Below are 22,839 nucleotides of genomic sequence, written 5' to 3'. Positions count from 1 at the left end.
CCGCCCCAAATGGTCAAGGTGGTTAAATATTAAAGGAGATGATGCAGAACTACAACAACTTAGATTTATATAGTGCCTTGAATATAATAAAATGCCCCAAGATACTTTGTAACAATGAGCCACATAAGCAGATATTAAGGCAGGCGACTAAAAGCATGATCAGAGGTAGGTTGTAAAGGGTGTATTAGACAAGGAAATAGGTTTAGACAGGGAATGTCAGAGAAAGCCTTGGCAGTTGAAGGCTCAGCCGCCAATAGCGGATCGATTAAAACTGGGGATGTTCAAGAGGTAAGAATTAGAGAGTGCAGGGAATAGAAAAATGAAAGGGTAAGGCCAGGGAGGGATTTGAAAACAAGGATAAGTATTTGAAATTTCTGGCATTACTTAATTTGGAGCCATTGTAGATCAACAAGCACAGATGTGACAGGGAAACAGAACTGGGTTTTACATAAAGGCACAGGTCATAGAGAACAGCTTTGAAGTGACTCAGAAATAGTGCAATATATAACAGTGGCTGTGACATCCATCCCCCACCTTAACATGTCATTTAGCACTCAAAGTTCTAGCCAATCATTATCATAGAAATCATAGAATCCTACAGTGCAGAAAGAGGCCATTCGGCCCATCGAGTCTGCACCGACCACAATCCCACCCAGGCCCTACCCCCATATCCCTACATATTTACTCGCTAATCCCTCTAACCTACGCATCTCAGGACACTAAGGGGCAATTTTTAGCATGGCCAATCAACCTAACCCGCACATCTTTGGATTGTGGGAGGAAACCGGAGCACCCAGAGGAAACCCACGCAGACACGAGGAGAATGTGCAAACTCCACACAGACAGTGACCCAAGCCGGGAATCGAACCCAGGTCCCTGGAGCTGTGAAGCAGCAGTGCTAACCACTGTGCTACCGTGCCGCCCTTATATTAGTACAATATTTATAATAAAAACTTCTAAATCAGCAAACAAACAACTTACCTCTCATACATCTTCTCTCTTTTATCAGGCTGTTTAACTTCCTTTAACAAGACATCAACCTTAACATACAAAATAATGAAAAAACAATTTGTACATGTTATGTCACAGCTTGTTGTATTTGGAGATCGTTGACGACAGATATGACAAATGTTTTCTATGGAGCATTTTGAATCAATCATGAAATTCAGAGATATTCATTATTGTTTAGTCTGATCGATAATCCTACGTTTTCACAAACACTGTGGGTCTTGCATACATATTAAGTATGTTCTGTGAGGCATCCTAGGTACCCTTGATTACCACAAGAAGTGACATAATCTTAGAATTTCCAAAAGCAGCCACAGATGTTTTTTGTCTTTCCTCATAGGAGCGAGCAATGATAACAATTGAGAAGGTGTGGTCCTGTGGCTGTACCTTCTAACAGATCAGGTGACATTAAAGGATCTGATTATTATCTCACTGTTGGAAGTTTTTAGTTTAGTTTATTTATTAGTGTCACAAGTAGGCTTACATTAAGCCTGCAATGAAGTTACTGTGAAAATCCCCTAGTCACCACACTCCAGTGCCTGTTCGGACACACTGAGGGAGAATTTAGCATGGCCAATGCACCTAACCAGCATGTCTTTTAGATGATGGGAGGAAACCGGAGCATCTGGAGGAAACTCACGCAGACACGGGCAGACTCTGCACAGACAGTCACCCAAGCCGGGAATCGAACCCATTCCTAGCGCTGTGAGGTAGCGGTACTAACCACTGTGTCACCATGCCACCCCTAGAAGACTGAATAGGTGGAAAGGCAAGTTGCGCGAGCGATAAAGAGTTTATAAAGAAATATTGATAGGTTAAGTAAGTGGGCAAAAAGTTGGCAAATGAAATGGTTTGCTTGAAGATTTGTATTTGTCGTGTCTGTGGCAAAAAATTCATCCTAGATCACACACAGCTTTGGCAAAATGAACAATGCAAACATTTCAATCTCTACTCCATATCCAAACAAAAAGAGTTGTTGGATTTATTGTCCATCTTTCACAATGAGTGGCTTTCAGAAGACATTAAAAGTTACATGTAGGCCAGACTTGTGAAGGGTGATGGGCAACATTCCCACAAAATGTTTTTGTACTGGGCAGGCTACAAAGTACTCTGAGAACTGCTTCTTTTGTCCATGGGCAATTTATATTTGTACTCAACCACACTTTAAGAACCGCTGCCGTACACAACATCCCAGATGTGATCTCACCTATACCCTGTACAACTGAAACAGAGCTTTTCGACATCCGTAATCAATTCCCCTCACAATAAATGATAATGTGTTCCGTTAGCTTTCCTAATTATTTGCTGTACCTGCAGTAGTCGCCAAACTGACAAAATTGTGAGCGGCCTGTTTATTTTAATTCCCTGTTTATCCCAGATTGTAGCACAGCTTGGCACGCATGCACTTTCAACAGGAACACTCTTGTCTGAAGTGGTTTGCTAATCCAGTTTGGATTCTGACAGCAGAAGAACAGGCTTGCTGATCAGCCTTTGGCAGCACTGCTTGACAATTCAATTTCCCACTCTACCATGGGGCCCCGCAAATTTGTAGCCTAATTTTCAAATAACCACTTGCAGGACACCATATTATACACAATAAGTGTAGCAATTTACAACTACCTCTCCTTCTAAAAACCCTGATGTGGAGATGCCGGCGTTGGACCGGGGTGGGTACAGTAAGAAGTCTCACAACACCGGGTTAAAGTCCAACAGATTTATTTGGAATCACGAGCTTTCAGAGCACTGCTCCCTCATCAGGTGAAGGACCCAACATTTTATCAAGCCTCTGGTCAGCCTACATAACTCGATGCTGATTTTCATTGCTTCTGAACATTTTTCTATTTGAAAGACACTGTATAAATGAGGGTTATTGTTGCTCTTTGGAACATAGGCATTGCTAGACCAAAGATAAAAACCTAAAGCCAATCTAGATGCCCATCCTTGGCAGTCAGTCTATCCCGCGATAATGCGCTTGGTGACTAATCACAGCAATCACTCGTTAAGAAAGCCCATGAATGCCTCTACTTTCTCAAGAGGCTGAAAAAATTCAGCATGTCTGCTACTTGTGACTAATAAATAAACTTTACTTTTTTCCTTCTTCCCGATGTACTCTATGAATGCTATGTTTTGTCTGTATAGCACACAAGAAACAATACTTTTCACTGTATCCCAATACATGTGAGAATAATAAATCAAATCAAATCCCCTGAGTGCAGATTTATGTTTCCCTTTGGAACATAGGTATTGCTAGACCAAAGATTAAAAACCCAAATACAAAAGTCAGATTACGTACCAACTGACTCAAGAACAGGTTCTTCCCTGCTTCCATCAGACTTTTGAATGGACCTACCTCATGTTAAGTTGATCTTTCTCTACACTGTAGCTATGACTGTAACACTACATTCTGCACTCTCTCCTTTCCTTCTCTATGAACGGTATGCTTTGTCTGTATAGTGCGCAAGAAACAATACTTTTCACTGTATACTAATGCATGTGACAATAATAAATCAAATCAAATCACATTATTCCATTTCTAGACTATCCTGCCACTAAGTCAATTTTGGATCCAATTTGCAAAATTGCCTGGATCGCATGGGCTCTACCCTTGGGACCTTGTCAAAAGCCTTACTGAAGTCCACACAGACTACATCAACTGCACTGCCCTCATCTACACACTTAGTCTACTCAAATCAGATTTGATTTGGGGAGCAGCCAAATATTTCACTTTAGATTGAACAGAAGTTGGGATCGATCCATCGACCTCTGGGTTACGAGCCCAGCAAGGCGACTTCTTGCAAGCTGCGCCCAGTATACCTTCTAATTCTATCTTTTACTCTCGTTCTATGTTTCATAGCAGTTGATCTTTCTCTACACCCCAGCTATGACGGTAACACTGCATTCTGCACTCTCTCCTTTCCTTCTCTATGAACGGTATGCTTTGTCTGTATAGCAGGCAAGAAACAATACTTTTCACTGTATGCTAATACATGTGACAATAATAAATCCAATCAAATCCCCTGAGATGCAGGTTTATGTTTCCCTTTGGAACATAAGTATTGCCAGATCAAAGGTAAAAACTTAAATCCAATCCAGATGCCCATCCCTGGCACAGTCTAAGCTGTGACAATGGGCTTGTTGGCTGATCACAGCAACCACTCTCTCCCTGTCAGTTAGTCTGCGGCAGACCCAAAGCCCCAACAGAAATCAGAGCGGATCAAAGTCACAGCTCTCTCCGCGGCCGGCTGCAGCTACCTGGCCCTGCAGTCTGTCGGTGGTCAGCTGCACCGACCGCAGTGGCCCCTTCCGCAAGGCCATGGCCGCTGGGTCGCAGCCCGGGGTTGGGGGAGAATGGGCTCCCTGTCCCCGCGCTCTAACGGCCGCTCTCCTCGCTCGCGGCCCTAGCCGTCGCCATGGCAGCTGCGCCCGCGCCCTGACGTCACAGCCGCGCGGCTCCCTCCCGCGTCGCGCACTCGGCGCGTGGAGCCCGGGGGGTGGGGACAGTTTGGCTTCTGCTCTGTGGCGTTGCTCTCCTTTGCCAGCCAGCTCAAGCTGTGTCAATGTGAGATTCACTGCATTGTCCCCAGCATTTCTATTTCAATTATAACTCCAACCCAAGGCTCAAAGAAGTATTCTAATGATTTGACAAAGGGTCACCTGGATTCGAAACAGTCAGCTCTTTTCTCTCCTCACAGATGCTGCCAGACCTGCTGAGATTTTACAGCATTTTCTCTTTTGGTTTTCATATACATCTAACGCTGCAAAAATTCCCAACTCCAGCTCTGGCTGGATAACTTTGGGTGTTGATGATTGCTCTGGTTGGCTATGGCAGTCATGATGTGGAGATGCCGGCGTTAGACTGAGGTAAACACGGTAAGAAGTCTCACAACACAGGTTAAAGTCCAACAGATTTATTTGGTAGCAAATGCCACTAGCTTTCGGAGCGCTGCTCCTTCGTCAGGTGGAGTGGGAGGTCTGCTCACAAACAGGGCACACAGAGACACAAACTCAATTTACAGAATAATGATTGGAATGCGATTCTTTACAGCTAATCCTATGGCTATGGCAATCCATTGATTGATTTATTATTGTCACATTAAAGTTTTTCAAGTTTAGTTAGAGTCACAAGTAGGCTTACATTCACACTGCAATGAAGTTAGTGAAAATCCTCTAGTCGCCACACTCGATGCCTATTCGGGTGCACTGAGGGAGAATTTAGCATGGCCAATGCACCTAACCAGCATGTCTTTCAGATTGTGGGAGGAAACCAGAGCACCCGGAGGAAACCCACGCAGACATAGGAAAAATGTGCAGACTCCGCACAGACAGTGACTCAAGCCAGGAATCAAACCCAGATCCCTGGCACTGTCAGGCAGCAGTGTTAACCACTGTGCCACCCAATGTATTGGGATACAGTGAAAAGTATTGTTTCTTGCAAGCTGTTACAGACAAAATGTACCATTCATAGAGTACATAAGAGAGAAGGAAAGGATAGGGTGCAGAATATAGTGTTGCAGTTACAGATGATTTGATTTGATTTGACTTGATTTATTATTGTCACGTATTGGGATACAGTGAAAAGTATTGTTTTTTGCATGTTATACGGACAAAACATATTGTCCATAGAGTACATAGGGGAGAAAGAAAGGATAGGGTGCAGAATTTAGTGTTGCAGTTACAGGTAGGGTGTAGAGAAAGATCAGCTTAATGTGTTAAAGGACCATTCAAAAGTCTGTTCGCAGCAGCAAAGAAGCTATTCTTGAGTTACTTGGTACATGTTCTCAAACTTTTGTATCTTTTTCCGGCTAAGGATGGCAGATTTCCTTCCCTAAAGGATGTTAGTGAACTAGATAGGTTTTTACAACAATCAACAGTGGTTTCATGGTCATCACTAGACCTTTAATTCCAGATTTTCTATTGAATTCAAATGTCACCATCTGCCATGGTGAGATTTGGACCAGTGTCCCCAGAGCTTTACACTGGGTCTCTGGGTTACTAGTCCGGTGAAAGTACCACTACACCACTGCCTCCTCTTCACAGTATGTACATGGTGAGGTGCCAGAAAGTCACATCTCCCCTCAAGGTTGCCCAGCATTCTCTACCATGTTTCGCTCACAACTGCCCGACATCACTGACTCATCATCATGTGCTCTCCCCCCATAGATTAGCAAATCCAATCTGTTAACTGTTTATACTACAGCTCCCCCAATATGCTATCTTTTTAGCAACAATATGAAACTCTTAATATTTATATGCACTTTTGTTTTAAACTGTTCACATTTCTGCATCATTCTCCCCACAACTCCCACCCACACCCATCCCCAGTGCCCAGGAGTCCCTCATTGAGTTTCCGGGGAATCTTCACCACTTTTCCCAAGCATCTCCCGATGTCTGTATCACTGGGTTGGGGACTGGGAGTCCTCGTAGTGGATTAACAAACACTCCTTAGAGAATCCATGGTGTTTTGGTAGTTACCTGGCCACATCTTCTGGTTGCTAAAACCCTATAGTCTGGTGGGGTTGAGTGCAATTAGTGATCATCTATTTCTTCAGATTGTTTCAGAGAGTGTCTGGACCAAATATGAATGCAAGGGCCCTCTGTCAGTGAGAATGAGGCCTTCGATTTTTCACTCCTGGATCCAGACTCACTGGTCCAGCATCAAAGGTGGCAAACCTTTCACTCTATGTTTGCTATTGAACCTTTAGTGTTGCTTTTCTCAGAAGTTGAGCTCTTTCAGCTCCATTGTGTTACAGTCAGTGAGTGTGATATGCAGTTAAAAGGTTGCAAGCAATAGGGGAGCCTGTGTTTTTAAACAACAGCCTATAAGGAGTATGGCTGGAGAGAATACATTGTAAGAGTTTTAACAACACCAGGTTAAAGTCCAACAGGTTTATTTGGTAGCAAATACCATTAGCTTTCGGAGCGCTGCTCCTTCGTCAGATGGAGTGGAAATCTGCTCTCAAACAGGGCACAGAGACACAAAATCAAGTTACAGAATACTGATTAGAATGCGAATCTCTACAGCCAACCAGGTCTTAAAGATACAGGCAATGTGAGTGGAGGGAGCATTAAGCACAGGTTAAAGAGATGTGTATTGTCTCCGGACAGGACAGCCAGTGAGATTCTGCAAGTCCAGGAGGCAAGCTGTGGGGGTTACTGATAGTGTGATATAAACCCAACATCCCGGTTTAGGCCCTCCTCATGTGTGCGGAACTTGGCTATCAGAAGGAGCAGCGCTCCGAAAGCTAATGGTATTTGCTACCAAATAAACCTGTTGGACTTTAACCTGGTGTTGTTAAAACTCTTACTGTGTTTACCCCAGTCCAACGCCGGCATCTCCACATCGAGAATACATTGGCCAGAGGCATAGACTGCTGCTGCATGAGAGGTGCATGCTAATCTGAATGATCAGAAATTAGATTCTTACTAGTGTAGACTGCTCCCTCAGCTTCACCATTCACTTGCCAGTGGAGAGCTGGTGACATGAGAGATCCCCATTATCAACAGTGAACTTCAAGACATGATTGTTGACAAATTGGGGTCCATTATCTCACATAATTTCATCCCAGATCCCATGGGAATAAAAAATGTTTGGTAGCACCTCGATGACTCCAGTGTGGTTGTATGAAGCCTGATTATCTCTAACCATAGAGGATAATAATCAATAACCACAAGATAGGTCTTGCCATGGAAGCAAAAGGTCTTGCCATGGAAGTCAAAGGAGTCGAGCTATAACTTCTACTAAGAAATGTGAACAAAGGCACATGGTACAAGAGTGTTGCATTGGTGTCGGAGAGTGAATGTGGAAGGTGTGGCAGGAAAGGACAAAGTCCTGGGCTGTTTGTGTGATACAGGCCACCACATAGAGGCAGACAAAATGCAAAAAGGGAGGCAGTTAGAATATCAACCAAAGGGTGGATTCATACCTAGCACAAAGGAAGATAGTTGTGGTTGTTGGAGTCAATCAACAACGGGCGGCACGGTAGCACAGTGGTTAGCACTGCTGCTTCACAGCTCCAGGGTCCCGGGTTCGATTCCCGTCTCAGGTCACTGTCTGTGTGGAGTTTGCACATTCTCCTCGTGTCTGCGTGGGTTTCCTCCGGGTGCTCCGGTTTCCTCCCACAGTCCAAAGATGTGTGGGGTAGGTTGATTGGCCAGGTTAAAAATTGTCCCTGAGATGCGTAGGTTAGAGGGATTAGCGGGTAACTATGTGAGGGTAGGGCCTGGGTGGGATTGTGGTCGGTGCAGACTTGATGGGCCGAATGGCCTCCTTCTGCACTGTAGGGATCCTATCCTATGAACTCAGTCCCAGGACATCAATGCTGGAGTTCTTCAGGGTAGAGTCCTAGGCCCAGCCATATATAACTGCTTCATCAATGACCTTCCTTCCATCATAAAGTGGGGATGTTCACCAATGATTGCACAATGTTCCGCATCATTCATGTCTACTGAAGCAGTCCATGTCCAAAGCAGCTAGACCTGGACAATACCCAGGCTTGGGCTGACAAGTAGCAAGTAATAGTCTTTCACTAATTTATTTACGCTACTTGTAGTATGTACATTGTGAGGTACAGGAGAAGTACATCTCTTGGAGTTGCCCATCTGCTCTTTACCATGTCTCGCAACATCTGCTAACATCTGTACCACATTCCTCATAGATTATCATATCCATTCTGTTAACCCACTGAACTACAACCAGGAAAGGTATCAGGTTTGAACTCCAGTCAGTGCTCGAGTTAACTGATCTCAGCTGTATTGGCCATTGACATCAGTGCCCCCGTATTAAGATAATGAAACTGAACACAACTCAGCAAACCACCGTATCAGCACAATCTACAACAGCAGCACTATTGGTCCAATTTATGATACCCCCTACCTCCTCAATTTTCTTTTGGATAGTCTGCCATTACTGTCAAGATGACACATGTCGATCTAGGGGAATAGTGAAAGGTAAGGAACCAATTCAAGTTCAGGGGAACTCCACTCAGGAGAATGGCTCCAAAGGCAGAAACCAATTTTGAGCCAAGATGTTCAATGAAAATCAGCCAAGCACTCCTGATCCTTAGCCTTCTGGAAAGAATACATATTTCATCCCCATCTCCAAGTCTATGATTCATCACATTTCTATTCGTATTCAGTTCTGGAGAAACGTCATATGGACTCAAAATGTTAACCATGTTTTTCTTTCCACAGATACTGCCAGACCTGCTGATTATATCCAGCATTTTCTGTTTTTATTTATTACATGTAATGGCTTAACTATGTCAGAAGTTGTGGATTTTAAGCAAAAAGAAAAAGATGTGGTTTACTAACATCGATTCAAAATAACAGATTGCTTGCAGGACCTGTTGCCTGTGCAGAGTACAAAATGGAACTAAAATGTGAGTCTGTGTAACACCCCAATGACAGCAGCATCAAATCATGTTACTGGCTCTTAAAGCGGTCATGCAACCACTTAAATATATAACAACATACTTTTCAATGTTGAATGAAAGCAAGATTGGACTCTTCTGTGATTCTCATCAACCATTCCCAATTAAATGATCATCTGCAAAGATTAATCACACAAAGGTTGGTCTCTTGGGGAGACAATTTTTAAATGTTTACACCATTCGTAAAGTTACAAAGCCAATGCACAGAGTAGGCCAGAAAATCCATCTCCTTGCTTGCTCCAAAAACCAAATTCAAATTGAATCAAATTCATGGGGCCCAAAAGATCTCACAAGATCCAAGATAGCAAGATAAGGCATTGCACTCCATCTTGAGGTTGATCTGACACTTGATCTCAGCCAGAAGGCCAAGAAGCATTTGAATCATTGCTATCCAGAGAGGAAAGATTTAGGCAAGCAACTTGTACACCATACAAATCACTAGCAGTGACCATCTCCGATGAAATAATTTTGACATTCAATGGCATTACCTTCACTAAGTCACTCAACATTAACATTCTGGAACATTCTGGCAGTTACTCTTGACCAGAAGCTTTTTAAGTGGATCAGCCACATAATATGGCTGCAAAGGGCAAGGAATTCTGTGACCAATGCTCACCTGACTCCTTGAAACCTTTCCATCATCTACAGGAATAAGATGCAATACCCTCCGCTTTCCTGGATGAGTACAGCTCCAACATTCAAGAAGCTCAACACCATCCCAGATAAGGTAGCCCGCTTGATTGGCACACCCTCCACCATCAATGCAGTTGCTTCAGTGTACACCATCTACTGGATCTACTGCAGCAACTCCGCAAGACAACAGCACCTTCATAGAAATCATCATAGAAACCCTACAGTGCAGAAGGAGGCCATTCGGCCCATCGAGTCTGCACCGACCACAATCCCACCCAGGCCCTACCCCCGCTAATCCCACGCATCTCAGGACTCTAAGGGGCAATTTTTAACCTGGCCAATCAACCTAACCCGCACATCTTTGGACTGTGGGAGGAAACCGGAGCACCCCGGAGGAAACCCACGCAGACACGAGGAGAATGTGCAAACTCCACACAAAGAGTGACCCGAGCCGGGAATCGAACCCGGGACCCTGGAGCTGTGAAGCAGCAGTGCTAACCACTGTGCTACCGTGCCGCCCACTGTGCTACCGTGCCGCCCTGGGATATCTTCTAACTTAGTGTCACCCACAAATTTACTAATTTTGCCTTCTACATTAACATCCAAATCATTTATATAAATTATATATACAGGTCTTTAATTGATTGAGCAATAGGATTGAGCAATAAATCCTGGCCTTGCAGTAATACCCACATCCAATGAATGATTTAAAGACCTCTTGCGTTTCCCTTAACCAGAAAGAGAATATCTGCAGATAATTGAAATCGTCTATTAGGCTCACATACTTTCTAGCAGATTATTAAGGAAGAATAGCTAAGTTACCAATTATCCCTCCTTCCCTATGAAAAATAGTACAAGTTCTAGTAGGCTAACAGGCTTTGCAGAAGATTGCGCATCCAAACTGTTTACCTGCCCGGTTAGTCCACAAATGGTGATTAAGCTGCTGTGATTCCAAAAAAATTAAAGACCTGTACATATAATTTATATAAATGATTTGGATGTTAATGTAGAAGGCACAATTAGTAAATTTGTGGGTGACACTAAGTTAGAAGATATCATTGATAGTGAAGGTGGTTCAAAAATTACAGGGGGATCCTGATCAATTAGGGAACTGGGCCAAGGTTTGGCAAATGGATTTCAATACAGGTAAGTGAGAGGTGTTGCAGTCTGGAATGTCAAACTAAGGAGGACTTATACAGTGAATGGGGGACTGTTGACGAACAGAGGGACCGACGAGTACAAGTACATATTTGGTTGAAAGCGGCGTCACAGGTAGATAGGGTGGTGAAGGTGTTTAGCACACTGGCCTTCATCAGTCAGTAAGAAGTCTCACAACACCAAGTTAAAGTCCAACAGGTTTATTTGGTATCACACGCTTTCGGAGCGCTGTTCCTTCATCAGGTGAGTGGAGAGCCGGGTTCACAAACACAGCATATATAGACAAAGGCACAATTGCAAGATATTGATTGGAATGAGAGTCTCAACAGGTAATAAAGTCTCTACAGGTCAGACAATGCGAGTGGAGAGAGGGATAATCACAGGTTAAAGAGGTGTGAATTGTCTTAAGCCAGGACAGTTAGTAGGATTTTGCAAGCCCAGGCCAAATGGTGGGGGTTACACATTGTGTGACATGAACTCAAGATCCCAGTTCAGACCATCCTCATGCGTGCGGAACTTGGCTATCAGTTTCTGCTTGGCGATTTTGCGTTGTGTGTCTTGAAGGCTGCCTTGGAGAACACTTACCCAAAGATCGGAGGCTTAATGTCCTTGACTGCTGAAGTGTTCCCCGACAGGAAGGGAACACTCCTGCCTGGTGATTGTCCTGCGGCGTCTGTTCATCTGTTGTCGTAGCGTCTGCATGGTCTCACTGATATACCACGCCTCAAGGACATCCTTTGCTGCAGCGTATGAGGCAGACAACGTTGGCCGAGTCACACGTGTTGACCTGAGGGGCAACTTCTCCATGCAGAGGGTGGTGCGTATATGGAATGAGCTGTCAGAGAAAGTGGTTGACGCAGGCACAACAGCAACATTTATAAAGCATTTGGATAAGCACATGGATGAGAAAGGATTAGAGGGATATGGGCCAAATGCGGGTAATTGGGACTAGCTGGGAGGGCACCATGGTCGGCATGGATCGATTGGACTGAAGAGCCTGTTTCCATGCTGTATTGTTCCATGACTCTATGGAATAAATGAACTTGCAGCATGTACAAATGATCAACCTTTTATTACAACAGGTACTGTATTGCTAACAGACATGAGTCATTTCTTCACATTTGTTTGTATTCCATGTAGTACATTTTGTGAAAAATTTAGAAGTCCTGACAATTTTTAGTAATGAATTTATAACAGAAAAGTGCTGCACCAATCCATTGTTAATGATGCTGAAACATGTATACTTCAGTGTACATTGACTTAAAAGGTATAAACAGGAACAACCAGTACAATATGCGCCATCAGAACACAACAGAAAAAGAAAATCAAATATTTTGGAGCTTATCGCTCCAAGTGTATGCTAAAATTCTTGGTATGGCTGGAATTAGGGCAGTAGTGATACTTGCAATACTTCTGCTAATACACGCAAGTAAATATCGAGACGGTTCACTCCATCGTGCCAGTGCCGGTTCTAGCTCCACACTGGAGATTCCTCCTTTAATCCAATTTTACTGCTCTATCCGTGTTTCATTTTTATATTTTTCTTCTTCAATTGCTGATCCTAATTTCCTCTTGAATGTTGTGGTTGACTTAACTCCAAATTCTCACTTTAAGCTCCCGGGTACTAATTCTAAGTTTATGTCCCCCTTGTTACTCATATACCACCAGATTAAAAAGTCACCTTATTTACACTCTTAGAAATTTTCTCTTCCACAGTTCCTTAACAGTCAGTACCTTCCCAAATATAAATAAAGAGTCTTGCAAGACTGGCTGAACTTGAGTGTTTTGAGCTCGGGTAATCTAAAGTTTCTCCTCAAAAGGGACAAAACAACTGAAAGAAAAATAGTGTAGTATAGTATTCCCCATTCCAATGTTCATCCCTAAAAAGGCATTTACAGGTGATACTATAGAGCTATGCACTAGCAGTGGTATTTACCCTAGGAGTTCCAGGATATTCCTTTTCAGCTACATACCAATTCGGATTAAGTTTTCTTTTTACTCTCCTCTGTACTGATCAAATTTAATTGGTGAAAAGTACGATTTAAAAATAAGAGGGAAATATATCTTGAAACTCACTCAGAGATGGGTATTTGCCATGACTGGTGCATACCCTTAACAGCTTTTGTACAAGAAACAGCATCTCAAATAAGATGTCAAAATTACCCTTAAATTGATTCATATCTTGTACATGAAAAAATATAACGAGTGGCAGATCAGCTTCATGGCCACATTCAAAGACATTCAAATCAAAAATAGCTTTGTGTGTAAACATTTTGGTGAATCAGCATTCAAAACAGAGAAGTCTTTTGCCTCCTGGCAGCCAGTTGCTGCTCCAGGATTGCCCCAGAAACTGATTCTTTTGGTATCCTCGCAGCCACTACTGGCATTCCAAGTCCTTACTTCTTGGTGTTATTGACTTGTTTGCCTGGAAAAAGAACGGTAAAAGGAAGAAAATTACAACTTAGCAATGTATTGAAATATAAACATTATAACTTCAGTATTATTAATCCTCTGCTTTGAAAGCTTAGCCAGGTCTGGTGTTTTCAGTTTACAACGTGTATTCAGTGTGCACAATATTGATGCAAGTGCAGAGTTGCTCCAGCAACATTACATTCACTTAGCAGTCATTACAAAATAATATAAATTTCATTACATTAGAATCATCATCACTATCACGCAAACCAGCCTCCCATCCATGAACTGTCTACACTTCTCGCTGCTTCGGAAAAGCAGCCAGCATAATCAAGGACCCCACATAGTCTCTTCCACCTTCTTCTGTCAGGAAAAAGATACTAAAGTCTGAGGTCACGTACCAAAGGACTCAAGAACAGCTGCTGCCTTATATCAACCTTATATCAAGTTGATCTTTCTCTACACCCTAGCTATGACTGTAGCACTACATTCTGCACCCTCTCTTTTCCTACTCCCCTATGGGAGGTGATATTATCACTAAACTATTAACCCAGATACTCATCTAATGTTCTGGGGACTGGGTTCGAATCCCGTGACGGCAGATGGTGGAATTTGAATTCGATTTTTTTAAAAAGCTGGTATTAAGAATCTACTGATGGCCATGAAACCATTGTTGATTGTCAGAAAAAGCCATCTGGTTCCTTTAGGGAAGGAAATCTGCTGTCCTGACCTGATCTGGCCTACATGCGACTCCAGAGCCACAAAAATGTGGTTGACTCTCAACTGCCCTCTGAACAAGGGCATCCAAGGATGGGCAATCAGCGTCACCCATGTCCCACAAATGAATAAAATGTACTCTATCAATAGCATGCTTTGTGTAGCGCAAGAAAGAATACTTTTCACTGTACACCAATGTGATAATAAATCAGTGATTCTAGGGGGTGGCACAGTGGTTAGCACTGTTGCTTCACAGTGCCAGGGACCCAGGTTCAATTCCCAGCTTGGGTCACTGCCTGTATGGAGTTTGCACGCTCTCCCCGTGTCTGCGTAGGTTTCCTCCGGGTGCTCCGGTTTCCTCCCACACTCTATAAAGATGTGCGGGTCAGGTTGATTGGCCATGATAAATTGCCCTTTAGTGTCAGGGAGAGGGTCAGGGGTATAGTACCTGGGTGGGATGGGTGTTGGTGCAGGCCTCCTATTGCACTGTAGATTCTATGATTGATCAAATAAAAAAAACGATTAAACTGGGGGAGACCAGAACACAGCTGCAAGAAGTTTAGCAAGTAGCAAATCTAACTATTCAGAAAGTTTATATTTTTATATGTTATATAAAATCATATATGTCCAGATACTCTATTTTTTGTAACTGTAGGAGTCTGAGGGGCCTGCGGACTGATGTAAAATCCCAAATGAGCTGCTCAGGTGACCCAGTAAAAGGTACAGAGATCCTTACCGACCCCCCCTGCGGGCTGAGGTGCCTTTCAACTGCCCCTCAAGCTAAGCCAAGTCCAGCTTCTTCTGCGTCTCCACCAGCTTCGACTGCAGCCTCCTCTTCCGCCAGTCCAGGAACCTCCGCCGCAGGATGTTGGCCTGCCAGCCGATAATCACCCCCGAGGTGAAGGACAGAACCACCGCCAGTTGCAGCGTCCTCTCGGACACCTCGGCCATCTTCACCCCGCCGGGTGGGGGAGAAAGCAGCAACCGCGCGTGCGCTCTCCGGGCCACGTTCCAAATTCCCACAAAGTAGCAGCAAGAGAAGGTTACTTTGTATCTGACTGAGAACTGGCTACCTGAATGTAGCAAAACCACCCTTCAAACACTGGCTGCTTTGCGAGGTGCAGATATAGTTTAGCCTTTTGTTCTTATATTAGTTCATTCCTGGAGGGTCATGTGACTTTCTAACCACGTGACAACTGATGGGACGAATTCTTTATTTATGGGACATGGGTGGCACTGGCTGGCCAGCATTTATTGCCCATTCCGAGTTGCCCAAGTGCGGTTGAGAGTCAACCCACATTGCTGTGGCTCTGGAGTCATAAAATAGATAGAAGATAGAATCTCTATCGTGCAGAAGGAGGCCATTCGGCCCATCGAGTCTGCTCTGACCACCCAGACCCTATTCCCGTATAACCCACGTATTTACCCTTCTAATCGCCCTGACACTTCAGTCAATTTAGCATGGCCAACCAACCTAACCCACACATCTTTGGACTGCTGGAGGAACACAGTAAGAAGTCTAACAATACCAGGTTAAAGTCCAACAGGTTTATTTGATAGCAAATGCCACTACCGAATAAACCTGTTGGACTTTAACCTGGTGTTGTTAGACTTCTTACTGTGTTTACCCCAGTCCAACGCCGGCATCTCCACATCATGACTGCTGGAGGAAACCAGAGCACCCGGAGGAAACCCATGCAGACACGGGGAGAACATGCAAACTCTACACAGACAGTGACCCGAGGCCGGAATTGAACCCAGGGTCCCTGGTGCTGTGAGGCAGCAGTGCTAACCACCGTGCCGCTGAATAACATGTAGGCCAGACCAGACAAGGACTGCAGATTCCCTTCCCTAAAGGACATCAGTCAACCAGATGGGTTTTTCCGACAATGGTTTCACAGTCATCAGTAGTTTATTAATTCCAGATATTTTCCATTTAATTCAAATTTCACCATCTGCCGTGGAACCCAGGTCCCCAAAACATTAGCTGAGTTTCTGGATTAATAGTCTAGTGATAACACCACTAGGCCATCACCTCCCCTGCTCTCACCTTTAGCGTCTTCCCTGCTCTCACCTTTAGCGTCTTCCCTCCTGCACTTGTCTTTTTTTTTGGTATTTTTTTCCTTACCCAGTAGTTGTAAATATCAATAACTACTCAGAATCTAAAGGCTGCCTTGTGAACAGGAGAAGGAGGGGATCCAGACAGGGGGAGAACCAGAGATCTCTGCCGGCCCACCAACACTGGAGTCTCCCCGACTCCCTGTCACCTTCTGGCATTGAGAGGCCATGGTTTAGACCCTGCATCGAGTTTCTTCCCTCTCCCCCTAAGTGAGGATAGTTGAGTAAGTTAGTTAGTGTTGGCCTGACCTTGCTGCTCTTATAATTAAAGTTTATTTATTCATCACAAGTAAGGCTTACATTAACACTGTAATGAAGTTACTGTGAAATTCCCCCAGTCGCCACACTCCGGCACCTGCTCGGATCAATGCATCTAACCCAATCTTTGCATCCTTTTTGTTTTGAACAGCGGTGTACTGTAATTCTCCACCCATGTCCTAAGGAAGCTTGAAAGATTATGACTAGTTCCTCTGCAGTTTCCAATCTCACTTCTCCCAGTATCTTATCCGATCCTGGCTCCTGATCAACTTCAAGTACAGGCAGCCTATTTATTTCCTTGTTGTTAATTTTAAGTCCTTATAGTGTCTGAATTACTTCCTCTTTCACCATGGCCTAGGTAGCATCTTCCTTGGGTTAAGAGACAATGGCACAGTGGTTAGCACTGCTGCCTCACAGTGTCAGAGTCTCGGGTTTGATTCCAGCCTTAGGTGACTGTGTGGAGTTTGCACGTTCTCCCCATGTCTGCGTGGTTTTCCATCACACACACAAGCACATAATAAGAAGACAGGAAAGCACAAGTATGAAGAGACTGGCAACTAACATAAAGGATAATCCCAAAGTCTTCCTTAGGCATATAAATCGTAAAAGGGTGATAATAAGGAGTAGGGTATTTACACATGGAAACATAGGACACAGGTTAGTTATTAAGCAAATAATTTTAGAATCCCGACAGTGCAGAAGGAGGCCAATCAGCCCATCGAGTCTGCACCAACTCTCTGACAAGGCCCACCCCCTTGCCCTGTCCCCAAAAGCCCGGTTTGAATGTGTGAATAAACCATACTTCTGATTTAACATTAAAGAGAACTTGCTGTGAATCTCTTTTAAAATTGACCTTACAAACAAAACGTATGGGGAAATACGGCACAGCTTATTAAAAAAATTAAAACGACTTTGCTTTCAGGTAAATAAAGGAGTTCAGTTATGTCACTGCCTCCAATCTGTAACATTACAATTCAATGGGACTTCAATGGCTGCAAGGTGCTGAGGTTATGAAGGGTGCTGTAAGTCATTTCTTCATTACATTACACAAGGCCACTCAACTGTTTCCATCTCCTTCCAGCATTTCATGTCAAATCAAACCCACATTTCAAGATATTCAGGTTTCAATGTTGCTTCAGTGACTTAGCAACAGACACTGAAAACAATAATGCAAAAACTGGTCTCTTCAGCCTTCAGCAAAGATGTGACATGTGAAGACACCCCATCTGAATTGGATTTGTTTGCTGCGCACCCATTTCTCTTTTGGAGATGGAAGGATGCTGACAATGATGTTGTTATCTTAATTAGGGTTGTAATTCTAAATTCAAACTGTAGATGGAAGTCATGACTTAGGTATTAATTGGTGGAAGATCACTACATGGTAGCGCAAATGTTATGATGTGGAGACGCCAGCGTTGGACTGGAGTAAACACAATAAGAAGTCTCACAGCAGCAGGTTAAAGCCCAACAGGTTTATTTGGTAGCAAATGCCACAAGCTTTCAGGGCTTTATATGCCCTGTTTGCGAACAGAACTCCCACTTACCTGATGAAGGGGCTTAAGGCTCCGAAAGGTAGTGGCTTTTGCTACCAAATAAACCTGTTGGACTTTAACCTGGTGTTGTGAGACTTCTTACAGCGCAAATGTTGACAGCAAAACGTTTCTTTTGCAGGAAATTCTGGGGCAAGTCCCTACAGAAAATGTTGACACTTATTTGTGCCATTTTCTTTCTATGCTGAAATAATCTCTTACTGAGGGAAAAAAAATCAGCCTATTCTGGATTATTAACCTTCTGGAAAGACTGCAATGATGGGTGAGGACTGGATTTGTTTTTTCAGGAAGTAACCTCAACCAATCTTATTTGCTCTGACATCACAGACTTGGTGAAGCGATGTGACCTGTGCCAGGAAAATCAAAGACTTCCACCCTCAGCTTCCCGACACCCATGGGAATGGCATGGTAAGAAGTTTAACAACACCAGGTTAAAGTCCAACAGGTTTATTTGGTAGCAAAAGCCACACAAGCTTTCGAGGCTCTGAGCCCCTTCTTCAGGTGAGTGGGAATTCTGTTCACAAACAGAACTTATAAGACACAGACTCAATTTACATGAATAATGGTTGGAATGCGAATACTTACAACTAATCCAGTCTTTAAGAAACAAAACAATGGGAGTGGATGTCTTGATGCTCTCTCCACTCCCATTGTTTTGTTTCTTAAAGACTGGATTAGTTGTAAGTATTCGCATTCCAACCATTATTCATGTAAATTGAGTCTGTGTCTTATAAGTTCTGTTTGTGAACAGAATTCCCACTCACCTGAAGAAGGGGCTCAGAGCCTCGAAAGCTTGTGTGGCTTTTGCTACCAAATAAACCTGTTGGACTTTAACCTGGTGTTGTTAAACTTCTTACTGTGTTTACCCCAGTCCAACGCCGGCATCTCCACATAATGGCATGGTAGCCATGGGTGTGTGCGTACATGTGGTCTTTGCAGGACCCTCTATGGGTTCCATGTTTTTAATCATGGTAGACGCACACACCAAGAGGTTGGAGGTGCATCGCATGGGCTCCATGAGCACACTCAAGCTACAATCAAGAAATCACGACAAAGCTTCAGTACACACAGAATATTGGAGGTCCTGGTTTCTGATAACGGCACAGCCTTTACTAGCAGCGATTGCCAGAACTTCGTGCTCTCTAATGGTATTCAACATGACCGAACAGCACCTTATCACCCGTCGGCAAATGGACTGGCAGAACGGGCGGTTCAAACAAAGAACAAAGAACAGTACAGCACAGGAAACAGGCCCTTCGGCCCTCCAAGCCTGTGCCGCTCCTTGGTCCAACTAGACCAATCGTTTGTATCCCTCCATTCCCAGGCTGCTCATGTGACTATCCAGTTAAGTCTTAAACGATGTCAGCGTGTCTGCCTCCACCACCCTACTTGGCAGCGCATTCCAGGCCCCCACCACCCTCTGTGTAAAAAACATCCCTCTAATATCTGAGTTATACTTCGCCCCTCTCACCTTGAGCCCGTGACCCCTCGTGATCGTCACTTCTGATCTGGGAAAAAGCTTCCCATCGTTCACCCTATCTATCCCCTTCATAATCTTGTACACCTCTATTAGATCTCCCCTCATTCTCCGTCTTTCCAGGGAGAACAAGCCCAGTTTACCCAATCTCTCCTCATAGCTAAGACCCTCCATACCAGGCAACATCCTGATAAACCTTCTCTGCACTCTCTCTAAAGCCTCCACTTCCTTCTGGTAGTGCGGCGACCAGAACTGGATGCAGTACTCCAAATGTGGCCTAAGCAGCGTTCTATACAGCTGCAACATCAGACTCCAGCTTTTATACTCTATACCCCGTCCTATAAAGGCAAGCATACCATATGCCTTCTTCGCCACCTTCTCCACCTGTGTTGCCACCTTCAAGGATTTGTGGACTTGCACACCTAGGTCCCTCTGTGTTTCTATACTCCTGATGACTCTGCCATTTATTGTATAACTCCCCCCTACATTATTTCTTCCAAACCTCCAAAAATGGTGTGAAGAAACTACAGGCAGTATCCATGGAGACCAAACTGGCACGATTTTTGTTTGATTACAAGACCACATTGCAAACAAGAGCAGGCGTTGCCCCAGTGGAGCTATTAATGGGACAACGGCTTTGTACCAGATTAAGCCTGCTATTCCCAAACTTGGCAGGGAGGGTGGAGCCCCACCAAAAACAATTCTGCAAGGACAGAAAGAATTTTCGCAACAGTTGACCCGGTTCATGGGAGAAACTTTGAGGATGGTCCCAGTTGGATCCCTAGGATCATTATGGAGAAAACGGGACTTAGTATTTTACAAGCCCAAAGTCCAGGGTAAAACCTTAAAGAAGGCCATCTCAGAGCAGGGAGTCCATGCCCGAGCAGGTCTCACTATTGGCCATGGAGATGGTCGCTGCCATTGTCAGCACTCAGCTGACTCTGCATTAGGCCCTCTGGATAGTGAAGGTACAGACCTCGGAGATGGAGACTGAAGAAGCTGGCCTCCGGGCTGAAACAGAACCTAAGGAGGAACCTGGACCAGTGACCCTGCGATGCTGCCTCTGGAAATACAGGTCCCCTGTTTGGTTTACGCCTCCGCAGACCTCAGACCGACCACTAAAAAGTTAAAGTAAAGTTTATTTAGTAGTCACGAGTAAGGCTTACATTAACACTGCAATGAAGTTACTGTGAAATTCCCCTAGTCGCCACATTCCAGCGCCTTTTCCGGTCAATGCACCTAACCAGCACATCTTTCAACTGTGAGAGGAAACCGGAGCACCCGGAGGAAACCCACGCAGACACGGGGAGAACATGCAAACTCCACACAGACAGTGACCCAAGTCGGGAATCGAACCCGGGTCCCTGGGGTTGTGAGGCAGCACTGCTAACCACTGTGCCACCGTACTCCCACAAGGAGCTTCACGCAGTGGGGGAGATGAGATAGACATGGACCTAATAGGAGAGGGATGTTATGGTGGCCACAAAGGGCACAGGGAATAATCAGTTGATCTCCTCGTGGGCTTTCTGGAGTATGAACTTCGTTATTGACTGAGCGGAGGCTTGCTCAAGAGAAACAGTCAAGAGGGGTTTTTAAACCTGGTGCTCAACCCAGGCTGCCATTTTGATCCTGAGGTATAGAATGTCTAGCTCTAAGTCGCAGGTGCGGCCCTTCTCTTTGGTACACAATAAAGGGTCTTTGAAGACAGGAAAATGGCGATGGGCTGAATTACTAGAGGTGAATGTCTCTTTTCCGTCAATCACCTCAACACACTCTGTCCAATATTCTGAATAGTTCACCTTATATACAATGAGCATTGACATTCATTTTTTATCATTACAGGGTCATAGAATCCCTACAGTGCAGAAGGAGGCCATTCGGCCCATCAAGTCTGCACCGAAAGCAATCCCACCCAGGCCCTATCCCCATAGCCCCATGTATTTTCCTTGGTGGTCCCCAGGATACTAAGGGTCAATTTAGCATGGCCAATCCATCAAACCTGCACATCTTTGGAGTGTGGGAGGAAACCGGAGAACCCAAAGCAAACCCATGCAGACACGGGGAGAACATGCAAATTCCACACAGACAGTTACCTGAGGCCAGAATTGAGCCCGGGTCCCTGGTGCTGTGAGGCAGCAGTGTTAAGCATGTGCCACTGTGCCACCCATACATTAGTAAAATATCATAACAAACTAAAATACCAGGTACACATGTTAAAGCCATTCCAATCTTTAAAAATATATTTTAATGGGCTGAGTGTCGCTGGGATAAATTACACATCCTTAATTGCCCTTGAGAAGGTGGTGGTGAGCTGTGTTCTTGAACTGCTGCAGTCCTTGTGGTGTAAGTACACCCACAGTGGAGATAGGAAGGGAGTTCCAGGATTTTGACCCAGCAACTTTGAAGGAAAGGCAATATATTTCCAAGTCAGGATGATGAGTGACTTGGAGGGGAACTTCCAGGTGGTGGTGTTCCCAGGTGTATGCTGCCCTTGTCAAAGAACAACAAAGAACAAAGAACAATACAGCACAGGAACAGGCCCTTCGGCCCTCCAAGCCCGCGCCGCTCCCTGGTCCAAACTAGACCATTCTTTTGTATCCCTCCATTCCTACTCCGTTCATATGGCTATCTAGATAAGTCTTAAACGTTCCCAGTGTGTCCGCCTCCACCACCTTGCCCAGCAGCGCATTCCAGGCCCCCACCATCCTCTGCGTAAAATACGTCCTTCTGATATCTGTGTTAAACCTCCCCCCCCCTCACCTTGAACCTATGACCCCTCGTGAACGTCACCACCGACCTGGGAAAAAGCTTCCCACCATTCACCCTATCTATGCCTTTCATAATTTTATACACCTCTATTAGATCACCCCCTCATCCTCCGTCTTTCCAGTGAGAACAACCCCAGTTTACCCAATCTCTCCTCATAACTAAGCCCTTCCATACCAGGCAACATCCTGGTAAACCTCTTCTGCACTCTCTCAAAAGCCTCCACGTCCTTCTGGTAGTGTGGCGACCAGAACTGGGCGCAGTATTCCAAATGCGGCCGAACCAACGTTCTATACATCTGCAACATCAGACG

General features: G+C 44.5%; 2 protein-coding genes across 4 annotated transcripts in view; both read right to left on the bottom strand.

Annotated features, from left to right (window-relative positions):
- nphp1 (nephronophthisis 1) overlaps nt 1–4,429 on the bottom strand; it is an 88,788-nt gene extending 84,359 nt beyond the window's left edge. The window contains exons 1-2 of the mRNA XM_078212305.1: nt 4,261–4,429; nt 982–1,040 (exon numbers count right to left, since the gene is read on the bottom strand). Of these exons, the coding sequence (XP_078068431.1) occupies nt 982–1,040; nt 4,261–4,323 (122 nt within the window). The 5' untranslated portion in view covers nt 4,324–4,429. The remainder of the gene's footprint in view (nt 1–981; nt 1,041–4,260) is intronic.
- A 7,856-nt stretch (nt 4,430–12,285) lies between these two features.
- lnc.lemp (lncRNA encoded micropeptide) lies at nt 12,286–15,426 on the bottom strand. 3 transcript variants are annotated; one of them, XM_078212301.1, is made up of 2 exons: nt 15,098–15,425; nt 12,286–13,653 (listed from the first exon to the last, which is right to left on the bottom strand). In XM_078212301.1, exon 1 carries the CDS (start codon nt 15,306–15,308, stop codon nt 15,138–15,140), a length of 171 nt encoding a protein of 56 aa, XP_078068427.1. In that variant the 5' UTR covers nt 15,309–15,425; the 3' UTR covers nt 12,286–13,653; nt 15,098–15,137. The 3 variants fall into 3 exon arrangements, 2 of the variants coding, with proteins under 2 accessions (XP_078068427.1, XP_078068425.1); XR_013497742.1 differs by having other exon boundaries at nt 14,806–15,426; XM_078212299.1 differs by having other exon boundaries at nt 13,516–13,653; nt 15,094–15,421.
- Between the last annotated feature and the right edge of the window lie 7,413 nt (nt 15,427–22,839).

The sequence above is a fragment of the Mustelus asterias genome, chromosome 5 (assembly GCF_964213995.1).
Source record: "Mustelus asterias chromosome 5, sMusAst1.hap1.1, whole genome shotgun sequence".
Classification (NCBI taxonomy): Eukaryota; Metazoa; Chordata; class Chondrichthyes; order Carcharhiniformes; family Triakidae; genus Mustelus; species Mustelus asterias.
Note: the sequence above shows the minus strand (reverse complement) of the source record. Positions and strands in the feature narration are given on the sequence as shown.

Bases quoted from the DNA above. Each gene is read 5' to 3' on its own strand.
- lnc.lemp (XM_078212301.1), bottom strand. From the start codon at position 15,308: ATGGCCGAGGTGTCCGAGAGGACGCTGCAACTGGCGGTGGTTCTGTCC.